Source organism: Corvus kubaryi, unplaced genomic scaffold, assembly GCF_017639235.1.
Source record: "Corvus kubaryi isolate FWS band 111438036 unplaced genomic scaffold, C.kubaryi_AGA036_p1.0 72, whole genome shotgun sequence".
Lineage (NCBI taxonomy): Eukaryota > Metazoa > Chordata > Aves > Passeriformes > Corvidae > Corvus > Corvus kubaryi.
The window spans coordinates 1,885,425-1,903,504 of NW_024582060.1; the positions used below are offsets into that span (position 1 = coordinate 1,885,425).

At 49.7% G+C, this 18,080-nt stretch overlaps 1 protein-coding gene across 4 annotated transcripts in view; it reads left to right on the plus strand.

Moving 5' to 3' along the window:
- The window catches only part of LOC121675116 (cat eye syndrome critical region protein 2), a 51,302-nt gene that overhangs the window by 25,607 nt on the left and 7,615 nt on the right, over positions 1–18,080 (plus strand). For 2 of the 4 annotated variants that reach the window (XM_042050185.1, XM_042050186.1), the window contains 11 exons: positions 315–392; positions 5,198–5,354; positions 9,038–9,167; positions 9,454–9,491; positions 9,601–9,692; positions 9,965–10,091; positions 11,457–11,890; positions 12,996–13,124; positions 13,209–14,028; positions 15,537–16,938; positions 17,780–17,885. In XM_042050185.1, the coding sequence (XP_041906119.1) occupies positions 315–392; positions 5,198–5,354; positions 9,038–9,167; positions 9,454–9,491; positions 9,601–9,692; positions 9,965–10,091; positions 11,457–11,890; positions 12,996–13,124; positions 13,209–14,028; positions 15,537–16,938; positions 17,780–17,885 (3,513 nt within the window). The remainder of the gene's footprint in view (positions 1–314; positions 393–5,197; positions 5,355–9,037; positions 9,168–9,453; positions 9,492–9,600; positions 9,693–9,964; positions 10,092–11,456; positions 11,891–12,995; positions 13,125–13,208; positions 14,029–15,536; positions 16,939–17,779; positions 17,886–18,080) is intronic. The other 2 variants (XM_042050184.1, XM_042050187.1) reach the window with 1 other exon arrangement.

The following is an 18,080-nucleotide window of genomic DNA, read 5'->3' on the forward strand; positions in this document are numbered from 1 at the left end:
GTCCTAGCTAAGTCTGCTTTGAGCTGGTGTGTCAGAGCCCCAAAACTCTGAAGGGTATTGTCCGTCAGCTGAATGTTTTCAGGTGGGACAGATCTGGAAAGGGATCCTTCGGCTAGATGGCTTTGTAAAACAGGCTCTGCAGTCAGCGTGAAGTTCTTGGATTGAGTTCAGTTTGCTTGTTTGCTACCCTTGTAAAGCTAATAGGGATTTCATGGTCACTTCTAGCCCTCAGAGTTTCTCCTGCCAGTGTCACCGATGTGCCCTAATTTCCTCCACTCTCTTTTTCCTTCCCTCAATTCTCAACCCTGTTTCAGGAGAAGCGTCTGCAGCGGACAGAGTTTTCTCCCAGGTGGATGTCTGACCATCAGCCCATCAAACCAATCAAGCAGGAGGTGAGGGGGGGTGCGAGGGGGAGGACGACGGAGGGAGGCGAGAGCAGATGCCTCCTGGGGGAAAAAATAAACCGCAGCATCGCTATTCAGTGGGAAGGAGTCGCTTGAAAGTGCTTGTGCTGAAAGAGAGATGGGTGGTAATGCCCGTCAAAGGCAGGCTGACACCCGGGGTTTCTATGGCGAGCAGGGAGGTGCTGCCCTCTGTATCGCAGAGGTAACCGGCCTCGCCGCAGAGCCCGCTGCAGCTGCATATGGAAATCTGCGCTCAGTCTGGGGAATTCCACTTCAATGAAAGTGCTGGCACATTCGAGGCAGTTCAAAGAAAAGTTGAAGAAGGATGAGAGGGCTAGAAGAACCGGCTTACAAAGGGAAATGACAGAAATTCAGCCAAGGGGAAAACGTGAGGCTGCAAACACATGAGGGTGCAGATAGCGCCGAGGGAGAGAATGACTGATGCAGTACGGAGCTGAGCTAGGAGGGGGTCAGCTGGAAATGGAAGTCGCAATTTAGGCTGCTTAAAGAAATGCTTATCAAACTGCAGCCTTGTGGGTTCAAATGGTGCTTTCCATGCCTCCTCACCCTCATCTCCTCCCCACCCCATCAGTGTAACAGCACTGCTGCTGCTTGTGGGTCTGTGCAGTGAACCAGACCCAGGGAAATGACTGGAGTTAAATATAACCTTTTTCTTTGGTCGGGGTTATTTTTAACATAGATCAGTTTTCCGATCCAGTTCACCACACAGCCCCTAACAGTCACGCCGGCACAGCCGGGGACACGGGGCCGTGGAGATGGGGGGTCTTTGAACTGGCAACTGCTACCCAAAGCAATCGGTCAGACAACACAGGATTAGCTTCAGAGGAAAAAATTGTCTCGATTCTATCAGGCTGTGGCATAATCTCTCACTGTAGATGTAATGGAAAAGCAGTTACCTGGTGTTTTGTCAAACCCTGGGAAATCAAGCTGCAGGGAATATGCCACGTGAGCCAGAGTCAGGGGTTCCCCAAAACAAAGGAGAAAGTACAGTTCCCTCTGCAATAAATGTAATTACTTAGAACAGATAAATAAAAGGAAGGAAGATCCTCTCGTCGTGCTGCAGATAAAAGCCTGCCGAGAGGAAAACAAGACCCCAGCGATGGTCGGTTTGGGGCCAGAATTGCTGCCTGCAAAGCCCACCATGCAGGAAGCACAGGGACACGTGTTTGTTCACAGGCAGCAGAAATCCCAGAGGAGGAGGGGAGTGGGAAACACATGGAGCCTGAATGATGCTAATCAGTACCGCAGGTGCTCCAGGTCTGCGGCGGCAGAGGGCTGTTAATTGCCGCCTGTGGGCCAGTGAAACGTTTCCAGCGAGCAGGGGGCCCTCCTGGCACCCGCTGCGCCGGGACACAGGGAGCCAGCCAGCGCCAGAGCAGTGATGCTCCCACTGCTCCCAGCAGGATGTGGCAGTCCTCCCTGCCGTGGGGGAGCCAGGGAAGGTGCCAGCGTGTCTGATGGCTTGTTTGTCAAGCGACGGTGGGCAGCAGGCGAGCCTGGGGGAGAAAAGCTCAGCCCGGTGCAGGTGACTCCTTTTTCCTGGCTGCTGCTTGAGTTCGAGATGTAACTGCTCCAAGAGCTCCTGATCCTGCGGGGGATTTCTCAACAGGTGGTTCAGATTAGCTCCTCATTAAGAGCCGCCTGAGCAGCACCCTCATTAGGAGAGTGCTTCGGAAACCTGAGCAGGGAAGGTTTGGCCGATGAGGGGCCAGGGCACTCAGGGTACCCGCGCCTTCTGGCCTTCTGCCCCTGAGGTCTGATACCCACTGTCTGGAGAGCAAAGCTAAAGGCAGGAGTTTGGCCCTTTCAGAGTCCCGGGGCCAGGGGACGGCGGTGATGTTGTGTCCTGGAGTGCTCTCTGCCGGAGGGAAGGAGGCAGTGATGCCTTGGTCACAGTGGTTTTTATCCTCTGAGTGGGGAGGAAGCTGGAGAAACATCCTTTTGCCACCTCCATGGTCAGGAAGGAAGTTTAACTTATGTTTGGTTCTTGCTTTTATCGTTCCAATGAGCGTCTGCTTCCACCAATCCAGGAGGAGTTTACTGGTTCATGTTTGCATGGTTTTTTAACCCTGAGTTGAGCACACTCATCCCCAATGGACTTAGGTGGGACACCAGGCAGAGGGTCCCTCTGAAAATCAGGTTGTTTCTGTGCCTGAAGTGTCTCAAAGAGCCCATGCAGCACTGTTGCTGCCCTGCAAGTGCTGCAGGGAGCAAGTGCAGTTGTGGGTGTCTACTGCAGTCCTTGGGGCTCACTCTGCTGAGTTTGTGGTTTCTGCTTTTCTCTGCTTTCTAGATCGGGTGGGATGACATCCTCTCCTTCATTTGAAAGTGTTCCCTTGCTTTGTCGATGCCATAAGTGTGGTGGGTTGATCTGGAGCGTGCTGTGGATCCTGTGTCATGCCATTAAAGCATAGGGTGCTGAATGTGCCCTGCAGGCTTGGAGAGGTCCTGGTGTGAGCACTGCAGCTTGGATGTTGTGTTCCTGTTTCCCCAGGACGTGAATGGTGGAAGTTGTATTAATCCAGGGAAAGGGAAGGTCTCATCTGTGTAGCAACAATCAAAAGAAATCAACGTGTCATGCTAGGCTGGCTTACATCTGCTGGTTGGAGAATGTAAAGGCTGATGGTCACATCCTCATTAAAAAATCTTGGCATACCAAGTTTGGTGGCTGGTTCCTGCTCACCTCTTTCTCGTACTGCTCAACCTGACTCTTTTGGTTCCTATTGCAATTTAAAGATTTATCAAGAAGGTTAGAGTAAAACTGTTTGAAAGTGGTGTCAGGATCAGTTCTGAAAGGAAGTTGTTTGCAGCTCATGAGTAGCAAATCAGATGGTAGAGCTATTGAGAAAGGGATATAAAAAGAATCAAAAGTGGAAATGTAGAACTCAAATCTCTAGGTTCTTGACCTCTTGTACTTCTCGTAGTACAATCCTGGGCATCCTGGTGTTTGGATATTGATCGGGGAGGAAAAGTCTGAGAGACAACTGGAACAATCATTCCAGGGAGCTGAGAGGGTTGCTTTATAAGAAAACATTTAATCTAACTGTAGAAAGGTGTGAGTGTTGTGTAAGTGTCTGAGGAAGTCCATAAGGTAAAGGCTGGAATGTGCCTGAAGAAGAGGAGAATTTATGTTCACCCAGAAGAGCGTAACTAGGAATAATTGGATGGAATGAGGGGTTGAGAAACAAACTTCAGACTGATTGTGAGGAGAAGCAGGCTAATCTCAAGGCATCTGAACTCACAGAATGATTTCCCTGAGAAAGAGAGAGAAGAGTAAAGTGATAACATTTTGATGAAGATATAAAATGGAAAAGAAGATAGGCAGAGTTCCCTCGTGGTGAGATGAACTTCTGGGTTTCACCTTAAAGGATCAGCACAGAATAGGTGGGGTTTTTTGCCCAATCTGCCCCTAAATGCAGGATATGGTCCTAATTTTGTCAGGAGTCCCATCACCCTCTCTTGGATACTTCTCTGTGACTGTTGGTGGTTGAAGCATAATTCTCTTAATGTATTGTTGCCTCTGGAGACAGGGAGATGATGCATGGTGCTCATCTACAGAGAACTGGAGTGGGAGTTTGTAGGGCAGCACAGGGCTGTGTAGGGGAAGGGGAGGCAGAGGGGGAATGAATGTGCAGTGAAACCAGACAACATTTCTAGGCGTTCATCAAAACACCCCCAGGTTCCATTCCTGGGCGATGAAACAAGGACAAAATAGTAATCGTGGTGCCAGAATTTTATTTTTTTTCCTGGGGATTTATAGTGGGCCTGGAGAAGTTGATGGTCTGAGCAGCAGCCAGCGGACCCCGGCTGATTGCTAATCCTCAGGAAATTCCTTCTGCCTAAGTGGTGGTTGCTGGTTATTCCCTGAAAAATGAAGTTGGAGCAAACTGTATGTACACTGTTCTTTTCTGATTGATATTCCCTGCTGATAAGGCACACATATCTTGGTCACAGAGGTAGGAGTGGCTGATGGATGACTGATACCTTTGTCTTATAATTACATTAAGGTAATAAAGATAATTCCACGCTTCTGTATACATACCTCATACTTTATTGGAGAAATAGGAGCAGGCAGTCCCTGGTCTGGGAAGATGCAGTCCTAAGTAGGATCAAACACAGCCTTGCAGCCTGCTGGCAGTGGGGAGGTGAGAAAGTGGGGCAATAAAGAGCCAGGTGTCCTTGAATGAGAGAACTGGTTTTGGGACCCAGCAGGAAAACTGTCCAAACAAACAAACGAGAGCCAGGTCAGGGGAGATTAGCACAGAGAAATTCTGAACGGGAAAGGAAAACATTCCTAATGATACCTTGATGCAATGCTGTACCAGACGCTTTCCTTACTGAAGTATTCTGTGTTTTACAGCAGAGACAGGTTTGGCGAAGTAGTCCTTTCTTCTCACACTTGCACTCAGAGTTCTGCTAGCTGGAAGAGGTAGAGGTGTTGTGTAAGGGTGTCAACAGCCTGAATCCTTTGCCCAGAAGGGAGGAGAAATGCACACAGTGCATCCCTGACAGAGTGGCAGCTTGTCTAACCCATCGCTTCTCCTTCCATTGTCCTTGTATCCGTAGGATTTCATTGCTTGACAAATAACTTCCCTTTCCATGTTGCTTTTCATCTAGGAAATCATTCATACAAATCCTTTTTTTTTTCCCATTTTTTTCCTCCCAGTCATTCATTGTAGGTGTGCTTTAATACTTCCTCAAAGCAAACCTGCCTCTGCTCAGCTTTCAACAAGCCAGTGCATTACAGTTTTTGGTGCACCATTCTGTTGCAGGTAAACCCAAATGTGTTGAGCTCCATGGAGAAGCAGAGGCGCAGAGAGGAAGAAGAGGAGCGCCAGATCCTTATAGCAGTGCAGAAGAGGGAGCAGGAACAGCTGCTGAAGGAGGAGAGGAAGAGGGAGATGGAGGAGAAGGTCAAAGCAGTGGAAGGTAACGTGCTGCCAGTGTGGAGATCAGTGTGGAGACTGAGATCTTGAATTAAAGTCTTCCATTTGCGTTCCTTCCCTGCCAGGCTTGCTAATGAGAATCTTTTCTTGCGCTTACCTCTGTTTAATTGGTTTGACTGTAGCTTCTTTTCCTTCATCTGTTCTTTCAGTGTTTGTGGCTGTTCTCAAGGGCACCTTTCCACTGCGTTGTCTTCTTCAAATTGTGCTCATTTTCTCCTTGCCTCAGCTGTCCATTTTTTTCTCCTGCTATTCATGTTATTTCTTAGTTCTGTCTCCCCACTTGCCTCCTCATGATTTCCCTGTGTGTAGGATTAGCTGGTTTTGCTCTCACTGAATAGCATTTGGTTCTTTTGGCCCATTGCATGATGAAAGAATTCCCTTTGAGGAGAAAGGGAATGGGATAACATGGGAGTAGCAAGAGTAGTATTTTTATATTGCTACTGGCCTTATCAATTGGAGAGCTAAAGATGAAGGGACCAGGCTACACAGAGCACCAGAGGTGCCAATTTCAGGTGTTGGTCTAAAATGTTTACGATTATGAATTAAATGCTGATTTAAGCTGTTCTGCAACAAACAGCCATGTTGTGATTAATACATCAGATCAAGGCACAGACAGCAGGCAGTCAGCCAGTACCTGCAGGTGTGGGGTCAGAGCAATTCCTGACCACCTTCTTTCTCTCTGTTGGCCTCCCTTATGGGGGATTCCCTTAGCTGCTGCTTTAGCCACAGTGACTGGCTGGGCTGTTGTAGTTCTAGGGAAAGGCTGAACATCCTCAGAAAACTGTGGCAATGTGTGGCAGTATCAGTATCATGAGTCCCAAAGTGGATAAAGAATCAGAAGAGGAAAAAAAGACTAAGTTCATGCAAACCTTGTAAACTTTCCAAAATGAAACAGTTTGCTACCAGATGTTTGGTAGGAGGCCAGGTGTTGTCTAAGAATAGCTTCTTTTACCTGCTTACCTTTCTAACCTTTAAAACATCCAATTACTTCCTTGGTCTTCATGTATTCCTGGTTGCTATCCCTAGCTTATCAGGTGCTTTGAATTGAGACTCATCCATATCTCTGCCACAGATATCTGTTTCCCTTGGCAAATTGCATATTCTCTGTGGTTTAATGCTTCATCTCTATAGACAAAATTAGTCTTGAAGTTCCACAAGAGCTGCAAAGATAAATGTTCCTGTGAAATGGTTTTGTTTTGGTATGAGCCATTTCCTTTTCTGGGTAAATGCAATCATTACATCATCTGATTCAAAGGCACCAGAGCCACTCAAAGAAACTGGCATGGGGTTGAGCAGTAGCCTCTTTTAAGCCAAGTTAGCATACATTCATGCTTTTATTGGCAGAGATGCTTTCACTTTGTTTTGTGCAGTTTCTTTCAGTTTAGTTTAAACTCTTCCCTAGTCCATTTAAGCTTAGTCAGGAGAAGTCTCCTTTTAAACTGGTGCAAAAGCTGTTTGCAAAGATTACGTTGACTTGTTCTGTTAAATACAGTATTTTTATCCCTAGAACCAGCAGCTATCCAGGTAAAACTAGCTTCTTAATGATCTTTCCTAAGTGCCAAGCACACCCACCACTAGCATTTGCTGTCATGACAGTTCTTATGATGGAGAGGAAGTGATTTGAAAATGATGTCATTTGTTTTAATTGGTTCAGACTTGTTAAAACTGGACATCCATCAACAGAAATTTTAGGGTAACATTTTTCTTCTAATTTTCAGTCTGTTTGGAATATAATGTTAATTTTATGTGGCCTTCTGTAGAGGGGGGGATGTGAAATACAGGATGAAATATCTGCTCTCTTATGAATTTCACCTTCTTCTCGGTTTTGGATGGTATTCCTGTTTTTACATCGCATTCCGGTTTGAAGCCTGAGATTACACTTCCCCCAACTCCAACACACCCCCCCTAGGTAGCAGGTTTCCTGCTGGGCCCATCTGTACTCTCCTGAATTTGTAAGTTAAGGCAGCTTTCTAGATTTCTACCACAACAGCAGGTTAAAGTTTCCCAGTTCTCTTTCCAGATGCTGTTTCAACGTAATCTCTCACATATATGACTTTCTAGAAGGTTGAGGTACTTTTTAGGGCATTATTTAGATTTTGAAAGCTGCTGGGTGAGACTCAACCCAGGCCAACAGTAGGAGAATGAGCTCTGCCAGTGATCTTGAACACACAGTGTTAATCACTAGCTGTGGTAGAGGCTCCTGCTATTAATCCTAACTGAGATCCAGTACCAGGGTAGCACTCCTTGATTCCTGTCAGTTTACCAGGTCAGATCCTTGGCAGATGTTGGTGGATTTCCAAAATCTACACAATCTTTACCTCTTGGCTGCTGTTGTCATGACATTTTCCATTTGCTGCCCAAATAATTACGTCATGTTCTCCTCAGCTTTCTCAGTTAGGCATCCATTGCAATGACATCTAAAGATTGCTCATTTTATGAAAGAAGCATGAATTCTGAACAGTGCTTGGACAGACTCAGATATTCTCTATTACCTGCAATTGAGTGTTGACTTCTGGTCATGTAATGTTATAATAGATGCTGTTAGATTCTGTAGGACACCTTAGATACTCCCAGCTCCAGTGCTAACCTCAGTCTTCTAACAGGAAATTCAGGCTTTCTTTTACCAGTCTTTGACATATCTGGCCATGGATGTCCCTACAAACACCTTGTAGCTATTCCTACTTTTCTTGTACTCTCAAGCCACATTCCAAATTTGGTTTTGACCGACAGAGCAGGACAATAAATAAATATTTTTCCACCAGAGCTGGTACTTCTTAAGTAGTTGGCATTTTCCAAAGGCAGACCCTCTGCTAGAGGGTGTTAGATAAGTCTCCCTCATCTTTCTTTCACTCTGGGTGTTCCCTGATGTGGCCTGTTCCTGTGACATCTCTCCCTGAACATTACTTTCACAGAATTCTGCTCCAACTGCAGGTGTTTTGCAAGTCAAATGAATTGAGATTTCCTATAAGAAAAAGGAAATGAGGTTCATGAGAGCCCATAAACTTTCTATTATGAAGCAATCTGTTAGCCAGCTGTCTGGTTGCAAACCACAGGTTATATTACCAGCATTGCTTCTTCCTGTGCCTCACCTCTTTAAACGAAAGCTGTCCCAGTGGCCCTCGTGTGTGGCAGCCTGCTTGCTCTGGCCGCTGGCCATGAAGATCTACCTGAGCAACCTTCCCAAAGCCAGCCATGGAGGATAATAATGACCCCAGTTACTCATTGCCACTCAGCTGGTAGAACTTCCCTCAGCACTGCTCTTCATCCCATTCCATGCAAAGCCAGCTGCCTCAAAGTTCACCTGCCTGAGGTGAAGCACCTAAAGGAAGATAACAATAAGCCAGCTCTTTCCATAGTGCTGAGCTGTGCCTAGGGCTGGGTGTTGAGCTTCCCTCTTTGTACCACACCACTTCTGGAAGCTGCCTAAGGGAGCATCTGTGTCACAGTGGTGCTTCAAAATTGATGATTGTAACCATGGGAGAATGATGAGGCATGTTGATGGTGCACCGTATGCTCATCTCACCTGCTCCTGTGCTGTTGCTGCTTTTGCTGAAAGAACAAGACCATCTCACTGGAGTTCTTGAGAGCTGCAGAAGCACCTTCTGTTTCCCTGCAAGATGTGGGCAAGGAGAGTGCTGAATGGTTTTTTATCTCTTCCCACTGCAGAACGGGCCAGGAGGAGGAAACTTCGTGAAGAGCGCGCCTGGCTGCTGGCGCAGGGGAAGGAGCTCCCCCCTGAGCTTTCCCACTTGGATCCCAGTTCCCCTACCAGGGAAGAGCGAAGGACCAAGGATATGTGAGTATACAATGGGGCATTGCAGCACACAAGTGTGTCGAAGCTGTGAGTATGGCAAGGAGAGGAGTGTGATCACTCACAGGAATGCGGAGGGAGAAGTGAGGTTGGAGAACAGTGAGAGGAGTAAGCTGAGAAACATCTGGGTCTGGTGCATATGAGAGGAGGGTTTGTGATGAGGCCTATTTGCCAGCTTTGTGGCACTGCATGGGTGGAGGAGAAGATGAAGTACAGAGCATGTCTTACCTGTCCTCAGTCTGCATATTCACTGTGGTGCTTCCCGTTGCAGCTTTGAACTGGATGACGAGTTCACAGCCATGTACAAAGGTTAGACCCACCCCAGCTTTCCCCCTTTGCGTGACTTCCTCCAAGTGAAATGCTTCTGTGTGTGTGTGTGTGTGTGTGTAACCATTCACCTTTCTCTTGCTACTGCCAGTTCTAGATGTGGTGAAGGCTCACAAGGACTCTTGGCCCTTCTTGGAACCCGTTGATGAATCGTACGCTCCCAACTACTACCAGATCATTAAGGTATGGGAAGTGGCCCAGCCATCTTGACTGATGCACTTTGTTGACTGGCATGCAGTTTTTTGGAAGTGTTTTGAAGTTTTGTGGGCTGTCTTACTCTCACAGTCAAACTCCATGATTCTGGCAGTCCCTTCTAGCCTTACAAGTCAAGAAAACCAAAGATGGATGGCTGCCTCTCTGGAGACCATCCTGTGCTGCCCATGCCCTCTCTGAGTGCAGCTTTGTAAGCCCCACTATGCTTGCTGTAACTGAAGAGAAGTTTGGTTGTGTTCCAGGCCCCCATGGATATCTCTAGCATGGAGAAGAAGTTGAATGGAGGTCAGTACTGCACCAAGGAAGAATTTGTGGGTGATATGAAGACCATGTTCAGGAACTGTCTTAAGTACAACGGTGAAGGCAGTGGTAAGAGCAGTAAGATGCTTAATTTGTCTGTTTGCAGTGCTCAGCCAAAGTAGTGCCCTCTTCCTCCTCACCAGTACTTGATTTGTGTTTCTTCTCTTTCAGAATATTTTTGGGAGACCAGATGAAAGGGTAGTAGCTACTGAGACCTGCATTTTAGTGAGGCTTTTAGCACAGTTTGGTCATGCTGAATTGGGGCATGGCATCCTAAGGGCTGCCATGTTGGTAGATGGTGAGGGCAGAGCGTACAGAGAAAGGAGAGTCTGTTTCTTACTGAGCTCATTCCTTCATGTGCTTGTGTGTGCCCCTTTTTCTCCTAGTAACTAATACAGACTTTGAAAAGCATTGGAGTCTGGTTAACTCCCAGTGTTCGTTGAGTACCACAGGGAAGTGAAGAGTGAGCTAGGCCTGTCCTTTGGATGGAAAATGTAGTTTTTAGGTTCCTTGGCTATTGAAGGAACAACATGAGTGTGCAAATGGGAAATCCTGGGTTTAATTGCCACGCCAATTAAAATTCTGTGTGTTGCTTAGATAAGAAACCAGTTCCCATATGGTGGGTCATCACTGTAGACTGTCTCACCAGCAACACTTGAGAAAGGGAAAACAACATTAAGAACAAATCAGCTTGTTGCTGTTGGCTGCAAGAAAAAGTATACCTGCACACTGCCACTGGGAGAGCTCTGCTCCCCAAGGAACTTCAGGGTTAGTTTAGTGGAAACAACTGGAAAGTCACTTGCTTCAAGGCCTTTGTCACCAACACCTCTCACATGTCTTTTCCTTCCTATCCACTCAACAAAAAGTAAAAGCTCATCTCAGCAGAACTGTCCAGTGGAAATGATGCAGTGGGGACACTGGTGTTGGCAATAGCTTTCGTGTCAGGGTCAGCAAGCGCTTTGGAAACTACATGGATAAATGTGTTTGCTGATTTTCCTCTGTCTTGTGGCCCACAGCAGAGATTTGAATGAGTCCAAGAAAAGCCTCTGAATGTAATCAAATAGCATTGCTGGAAGTTCACATTTCTTCTCTCAGCACTCTTGCTGGCTAACTGTGCAGGTCACACATCTCTGCAAGCAGAGGTGGTGCTCCTCCTAATGTGATTCTTGGCACTAGGCTGGAGCACTGAGTTAATGCTGACTCTGCAGGCCCTGCTGCCAGTGGTACTTTGTCATGGCTGTGTGCCTGTCCTCTGGTAGGCTTACTGAACAGAACTGCTGCTGTGTTGCTTATGGAGTTTAGGAACCAAAGCCAACTAGTTAGAAACAAAAGTCTTCTTCAGAGAAACTTGGCAGATGGGAGATGGTTTATCTGATGTTGCATAATTGTTTCTCTCTATGAGGCTCTGACGTTCTTGGGGGTTTTTGACTGCAGAATATACAAAGATGGCTTACAACCTGGAGAGGTGTTTCCACCGAGCAATGATGAAGCACTTCCCTGGGGAAGATGGAGACACTGATGAGGAGTTTTGGATCAGAGAGGACGGGAGACGAGAGAAGAGGAGCCGGCGCTCCGGCCGCTCCGGCACAGGCAGTGTCTGGACTCGGTCACGAGACCCAGATGGGCCTGGCAAGAGACAGCAACGCCTGGAAAATGGAGGAAAACCTCCACCATATCGAGCTACTTCCAGGGCTCCTGCTTCTTCCTCCTCTTCCTCTTCCTCCTCCTTCTCGTCATCCTCTGTAGATGACCCAAGTGGCACCTCAATGCCGACTACTCGAGAAGTGGGCCCTTCCAATGGGCGAGGCTTCCCCCGCTCCCTGCAGTACGGCGGCATGCCCAGCCCTGTGCCACATCCTGGACAGATGGTAAGGAGCAGTTCCTGCTGTCCTTTGCCCATCAGGCCGAGAGAGGGAGGGAGGGAAAGGGGAATGGAGCTTCCTACCATTAAATCCTTAGTGCATGTCAGGAACCTTTTCCCAGAGATAAAGGGTCAGAGGTATGGTTCCTCCAAGTGAAACTTTTCAGCCCTTAGATTTAAACTGGTACAATTTAAGTCTTTTCCACCCTAGGTGGGAGCAATCTCCTAATGTTACCCATGGCTGGCATGTCCCAGTGTAGGCTTGCACAAACTAGTTCTGCCAGTTCTCTTCTCTCCTTGGAGAGTTACCCCAGTGTGCATGGAAAGCTGTAACATTTCTTCCATTACCCCCCCGTTTATGAAGCTGAACAAGCTGGTCTTCTTTTGTCTCAATTGTTTACAGATGCCTGGTAACTTCGTGCCATCTGTGTACTACTGCATTTCGTGCCTTGGGTATTTATAAAAGCAGTGAACTAAATCAAACAAAGGCCACCCTGGACTGCAGCAGTGACCTATCTTTAGCCCAGTGTTTCTTCTCTGAATGCCACCTGTTCTGCCTCCCTTCTGAGCTGTTCCTCACCCATCCTTCATTGCCTTTTCCATTTTAGCCAGTGATGGCTTGTGGTGTGATCTATCTGCTGTTCCCCTGAGATCTAGGCTATCCCTTGCCCTTTTAGCTAGAGACAAAACAAAATTTTTAGAGTGATTCTTATGCTGCAGATAGTGCGAGTCATTGGGTATTTTGAAGGAAATCCAGCACATTCCCTGTTGTCTTCCTGCTTCCATATTCTTGGGGTCCATTCCTCTTGAAGCAAACCACTGCCCCCTCCAGTCGTCTTGCTTGCTCTCCAGTATTTGGGTGGTGAGTGAGTGTATTGCAGCCTTAAGTCCGGGGGTGAGTGGCTGAGGTGTGAGATAGTGGCTTTGATAAGGCTGTGTCCCCTTGGAGAAGAGGGTGTACAGGTTTTCCATGGTACCTCCAAAACAGTCCAGCTCCTCATCCCCGTGGTTACTCCAGCCTTGCCTTCCCCTCACCTGCAGTATTTCTGCTGCTCCTATGCGCTTCACAAATTGTTTTATTTCTCCCCCCCGCACCCCTCCCCATCCCTCAGAGACCAGCGGTGCCAGGAACGTTTGGTCCTTTGCGTGGATCCGATCCCACAAAACTGTACGGCTCTCCGCGAGTGCCTGAGCCCCATCCCGGAGAGCCGCTCCAGCAGCACCAGCACTTTGCCATGCAGGTACGACCCTCCTGCCGAGGGCTGCAGCACCCCAGGCCCCGCAGGTGTGGTGGCTCTCACTGAGACCCCCCTCTCTCTCCGCAGCCGGCTGTGGGACTGAGCGAGCACCGCGGGCACCGACTGGGCACTCCGGAGAAGCAGGCGTGCACGGCACCGGCCCACGTGGCCGGGCTGGGCCCCCGGCCGGGCTCCCTGCAGCTGGGCCGCGTGGGTGGCCCCCCGCCCGACGCCGTCTATCCGCCAGCCCAGTTCCAGCAGGGCTTCCTCCCGCCACGGCACAACGGGCCCCCCATGAAGCCGCCGGAGGGCTCCGAGGTCCCCCCAGGACACATGTACCGGCCCTACAAGTACCTGAACCGCGCGCATCCGGCCCTGTGGAACGGCAGCCACGGCCCCGCTGGCCAGGCTGCCATGGGCCCGGAGGAGAAGGCGCCCATGGGGCCGGGGCCCTCGCTCCAGCCCCGTGTCCTGGGTCATATGATGGACCCCCGGGCCATGAGGCCGCCGCTGCCTCCGAGCCAGTGGAGCGAGCAATCGAATTTCCTACCTCACGGGGTGCCTCCCTCAGGGTACATCCGACCGCCCGGGAAAGCCGCCGGTCAGAGGATGCCACAGCCGCCGGCCGCTCTGTTTGGAGGACCGCCTCAGGTTCCAAGAGGGTGCCAGGGCGGGGACTCCATGCTGGACAGCCCAGAGATGATCGCCATGCAGCAGCTGTCCTCCCGCGTGTGCCCGCCGGGTGTGCCTTACCACCCTCGCCAGCCGCCCCCGCCGCACCTCCCCGGGCCCTTTCCCCAGCTGGCTCACGCCGCCTCCGCCGGCGGCCAGCCCCCAAAACCCGTCATGGGGAACGGGAGCTCGCAGGATCCAACCGGCCAGACCATGGACATGGACAGCAACCAAGGTAACGCCCTGAGTGCCCACTGGTAGCACTTGACCTTCCCTGCCTGCATCTGTCGCCTTCACCTCCCAGAAAATAAGTCAGATCTTGTTTAAATTCTTGGGGGGGAGCAGAGTTTTTACTCATATTTTAATTTTTTTAATGTAAATTGAAATATATTTTCTACTCTGGCCACTGCTTAGATTTTTCTAGGACTGTTTTGTTTCACTGTAGCCTGCCAGAGGTCCCCTCTGTCCCAGCTTTACCTGCAAGTTATCAGTTTGCCAGAGGGTGTAAATGCAAAGCATAGGCTGTGATGCTTCTAGAGCTCACCTGGAGTTAATGTAAATATTGGATCTGCAGAGAGTTAGGTAAGGAGAGGAGATGTTATGTGAATAAATGTCTCAAATATACTCCTTTGAGCGTGTGTCAGTATGGCTTCTCCTCTTAAATGCACATCTGCCTTATGAGCTCTCAGCATCTTAAAATCTTCACACACCAGGACTGCCCAAAAGCCCCTGAGCAGCTGTATTAGTTCAGGTGGGATGGCAGCATGTCATGCTTGCCCTCACCAGTTTCTTTCTGGTTGAATTTCATTTGTTCTATCCGGTAAACTACAGATAATAAAAAAAAAAAAAAAAAAAGAACCTTAAAAATAAAACCTGAAGTAGAGATCAAAAAAATTCAGAGATCAAAAAAAATTTTTTTCATTAATTCTAGCTGGTAAACTAGAGATCAAAACCCTTGCATCTTTTATCAATCCCTTGTGTGCCTTGCACTAAGAGGAAACTCTTTCCTTGTGTGGCATTGCTTAAAAGTTATCATCATAATTTAGCTTGCTGGATACAGAACAGAGACAGGGGAGAGCGTTGAGTGATTGCGGGACAGGGTAGTCACATCTCCAAACCACAGTTGGAGTGATCATCTCTGCAGCATCTCAGGGTGTGGTGGTGTTTCTGCCGAAGCTGTGGGCAAACAGGGTTTGTGGAGGGTGGGCTTAAATTCAATGTTAAGAGGAAATTCTTTACTGTGGGGATGGGAAGGCACTGACAGATTGCCCAGAGAAGCTGTGGATACCACATCCACACCCTGAAAGTGTTCAAGACCAGGCTGGATGAACAATCTGACCTAGTGGAAGGTGTCTCTTTCCTTAGCAAGGGGGGTTGGAACCACATGATCTTCCAACCCAAACTGTTCTGTAAGTCTATGACCAGAAGGCGTAAGGCAGCCTGAAATCAAGCTGCCACTACACCAACACCTCATGTTGCCGTCAGGTGGACCCCAACTCTGCCTCTCCTTTAGGCAGCCTCTGCACACCTCTGTGTCAGACCAAACACATGCCATGTTACTCCAGGGGGGCTGTGACTTAGCGGTGGCTTGCAAACTGCAGTGTCCACCTGTGCCATCTTTCAGAGGGAGACACAACCTCATGAGCAGCTCTTAAAAGAGAACTTTTAAAAGAAGCAGCTATTAAAGGTCACTCAAATTTGCAAAAATTAGGCATGTGTGTGACTTTCTTCCCTCTCTTTCAGTGGAGACACCGGCAGGCATGGACGAGAAGGCTCAGTGCATCAGCATTCCCGACGGGGCCTATGCCAAACTCCTACCTCATCCCAAGCCCCCGCTGCCCATGGAGTGCACGAGGCGCGCCTTGCCCCCGGATGGGGAGGGGGATGGCCCCGGTGTGAAGGGCGACCTGAAGGCAGGGCAGGGCAAAGGCGCGTGGTCGGCAGAGAGCGGCTACGCCGGCGACCCGGGCTGCGTGAGGGACCTGGTGCCCACCTCCGAAAGAGGGGGTCCCCTGCCTCAGAATGGGGCGGCAGGTGAGGGGCCGGCAGCCGGCCCTGAGGGGAAGGGGCTGGCTGCAAACCTGCTGGAGAAGCCCCTCTGTGGCGGGGGAAAGGCTCTGCCCGAAGCAGCCGTGCCTTGCATGGGACAGGGCACTGGCCTGCCCGGCGTGGATGCCACCTCCATGGGGGCCACCCCCAACCAGTTTCATCCTCTCTACATGTCCGGTCTGGAATACCCGAATTCAGCAGGGCGGTACCACATCAACCCAAGCCTGCAGGGGTTCAGCCCCATGATGGGGGGGAAGCCACCTCCTCCTGCCTCCCATCCCCAGCATTTTCCCCCACGGGGTTTCCAGCCAAGCAGCGCCCACCCCGGCGTCTTCCCGCGGTATCGGCCCCCCCAGGGAATGCCGTATCCTTACCAGCCGCAGCCTCAACCCTCCTACCACCACTACCAGCAACCGCCCTACTACGGCTGCCCCCAGGGCTACTCGGACTGGCAGAGACCTCTCCACCCCCAGGCCAGCCCCAGTGGGCACCCCAGCGCGCACCCGCCCCTGGCCAGGCCCCCTTTCCCGGAGCGGGGCTCTGCCAGCGGCCTGCAGGGCTGCGAGGCACTGAGCGCCGCCCTGGCCTCTCCCACCCGCATGGACATAGCAAGTGCCAAAGAGGTTTCTCCAAGCAACGGGCAGGAGCTGGGGCCTGAAGATGAGAAGTCCGAGGAGTCCCAGGAAAGACCGGAGAGTCCCAAAGAGTTTCTTGATTTGGACAACCACAATGCAGCTACTAAGAGGCAGAGCTCGGTGGCAGCGGGGGAGTTCCTCTATGGAGCACCACACCTGGGTGCAGGGATGGGATTCGGCCCTTCAGCTTTCCCTCCCCATGGGGTGATGCTACAGACTGGCTCTCCTTATGGATCCCGGCATCCTGCCAGCCACTTCCAGCCCAGGACGTATGGATCGCCCATGAATGCTCACCTGTCTCACCATCCAGCCTCCAGCCAGGCCAATGGCCTCTCTCAGGAGGGCCCCCTGTACCGCTGCCGAGAGGAGAACGTGGGTCACTTTCAGGCCTTGCTGATGGAGCAGAGAGGCAGTGGAGGTGGCATGGGGGGGCCACCCCAGGACTTGTATAGACCCTCGGGGTAAGATCGTGTTTTCTGCAAGAAGGAGAGGTGGGAGGGGGGTGATGCCTGGGTGACCATCAGTGTTGGATACCCTTGAAGGGATATGGCTTGAAGTCACAGGAGATGGCAAGTGAAGTTGAACAGGTGGCTCTTAGAGTAAGAAGTCTGCTAAGATGGAGAGAGAGTCTCATTGCATCTCCTTAAAACAAGGAGCACACGCTGTCATGTGTTAGCCTGTTAGCCTGCCCCGTCCATCCCCACACCAGTGCTGTGTTTCACCAGGCAGTGTTTTGTTAATGTGTCGTCCAGGGTTGAGCTTCTCTTAATCACATGGAGTCTTGCCATTTTCTTTGCAAGTGTTTTATTTCACGTTGCTTCTAGTGGGGCAGAATCACTGACTAAAGTGGAAGTGTGCCTCTTGTTATGAACACCTTTAATGTTGCCTTCTTTTTCCCTCCTCTTGCTTTGCCCCTCCTCTCTGTGTCAAATTTCCATCACAGAAAGTTACTTCTCACTGAGTCTGCATATGACATTTTATTCCCAAGTGGAAAATACTGCTACTCCAAAAATTCCCTGTTCAGTTCTTATGAATGTGCTTCAACTGTTACTGTTTTATCATCATCACAGCATGACAGTCCTTCCTTCTTCTAGTATTCAGGGAACTTGGCTCACAGCTAAGCCATTGGGGGAATGGCATGGGTTGAGGGCTGTGTTTTGGGGGAAGCCAGACAGAATATACAAGACAAATGCTTGTATGCTAATGTTGTATGTATGCCTTCAGTGAAGTAGTTTAACGAAGAGTGGGGATTTGCTCCTGACATTCATGTGCTAAAACTCTCTCCATTCAACCTGACTCCAGAATGCAAATGCATCAGGCTCAAGTCCCTTTCCCGAAGATGCCTACAGCAACCATGTCCCGGGAAGATCTGACATCACAAAAACCATCAGCGTTGCCTCTGGATCAAGTAAGGGCTGCTAGAGAGAGCAGAGCTGAAATGCAGGTCTTCCTCTTCCCAATGGCTAAAGGACTGAGGTGTTTGATGAGGGTGGGAAGAACTGGAGGAAGCTGTGAACTTGGGCAGATCAATAGTGTTAGCTTTTGATCTGGTTGCATGCAATCATGAGGTTATTCCTTTCTAAAGCTGCCAGTTAAAGCCTCC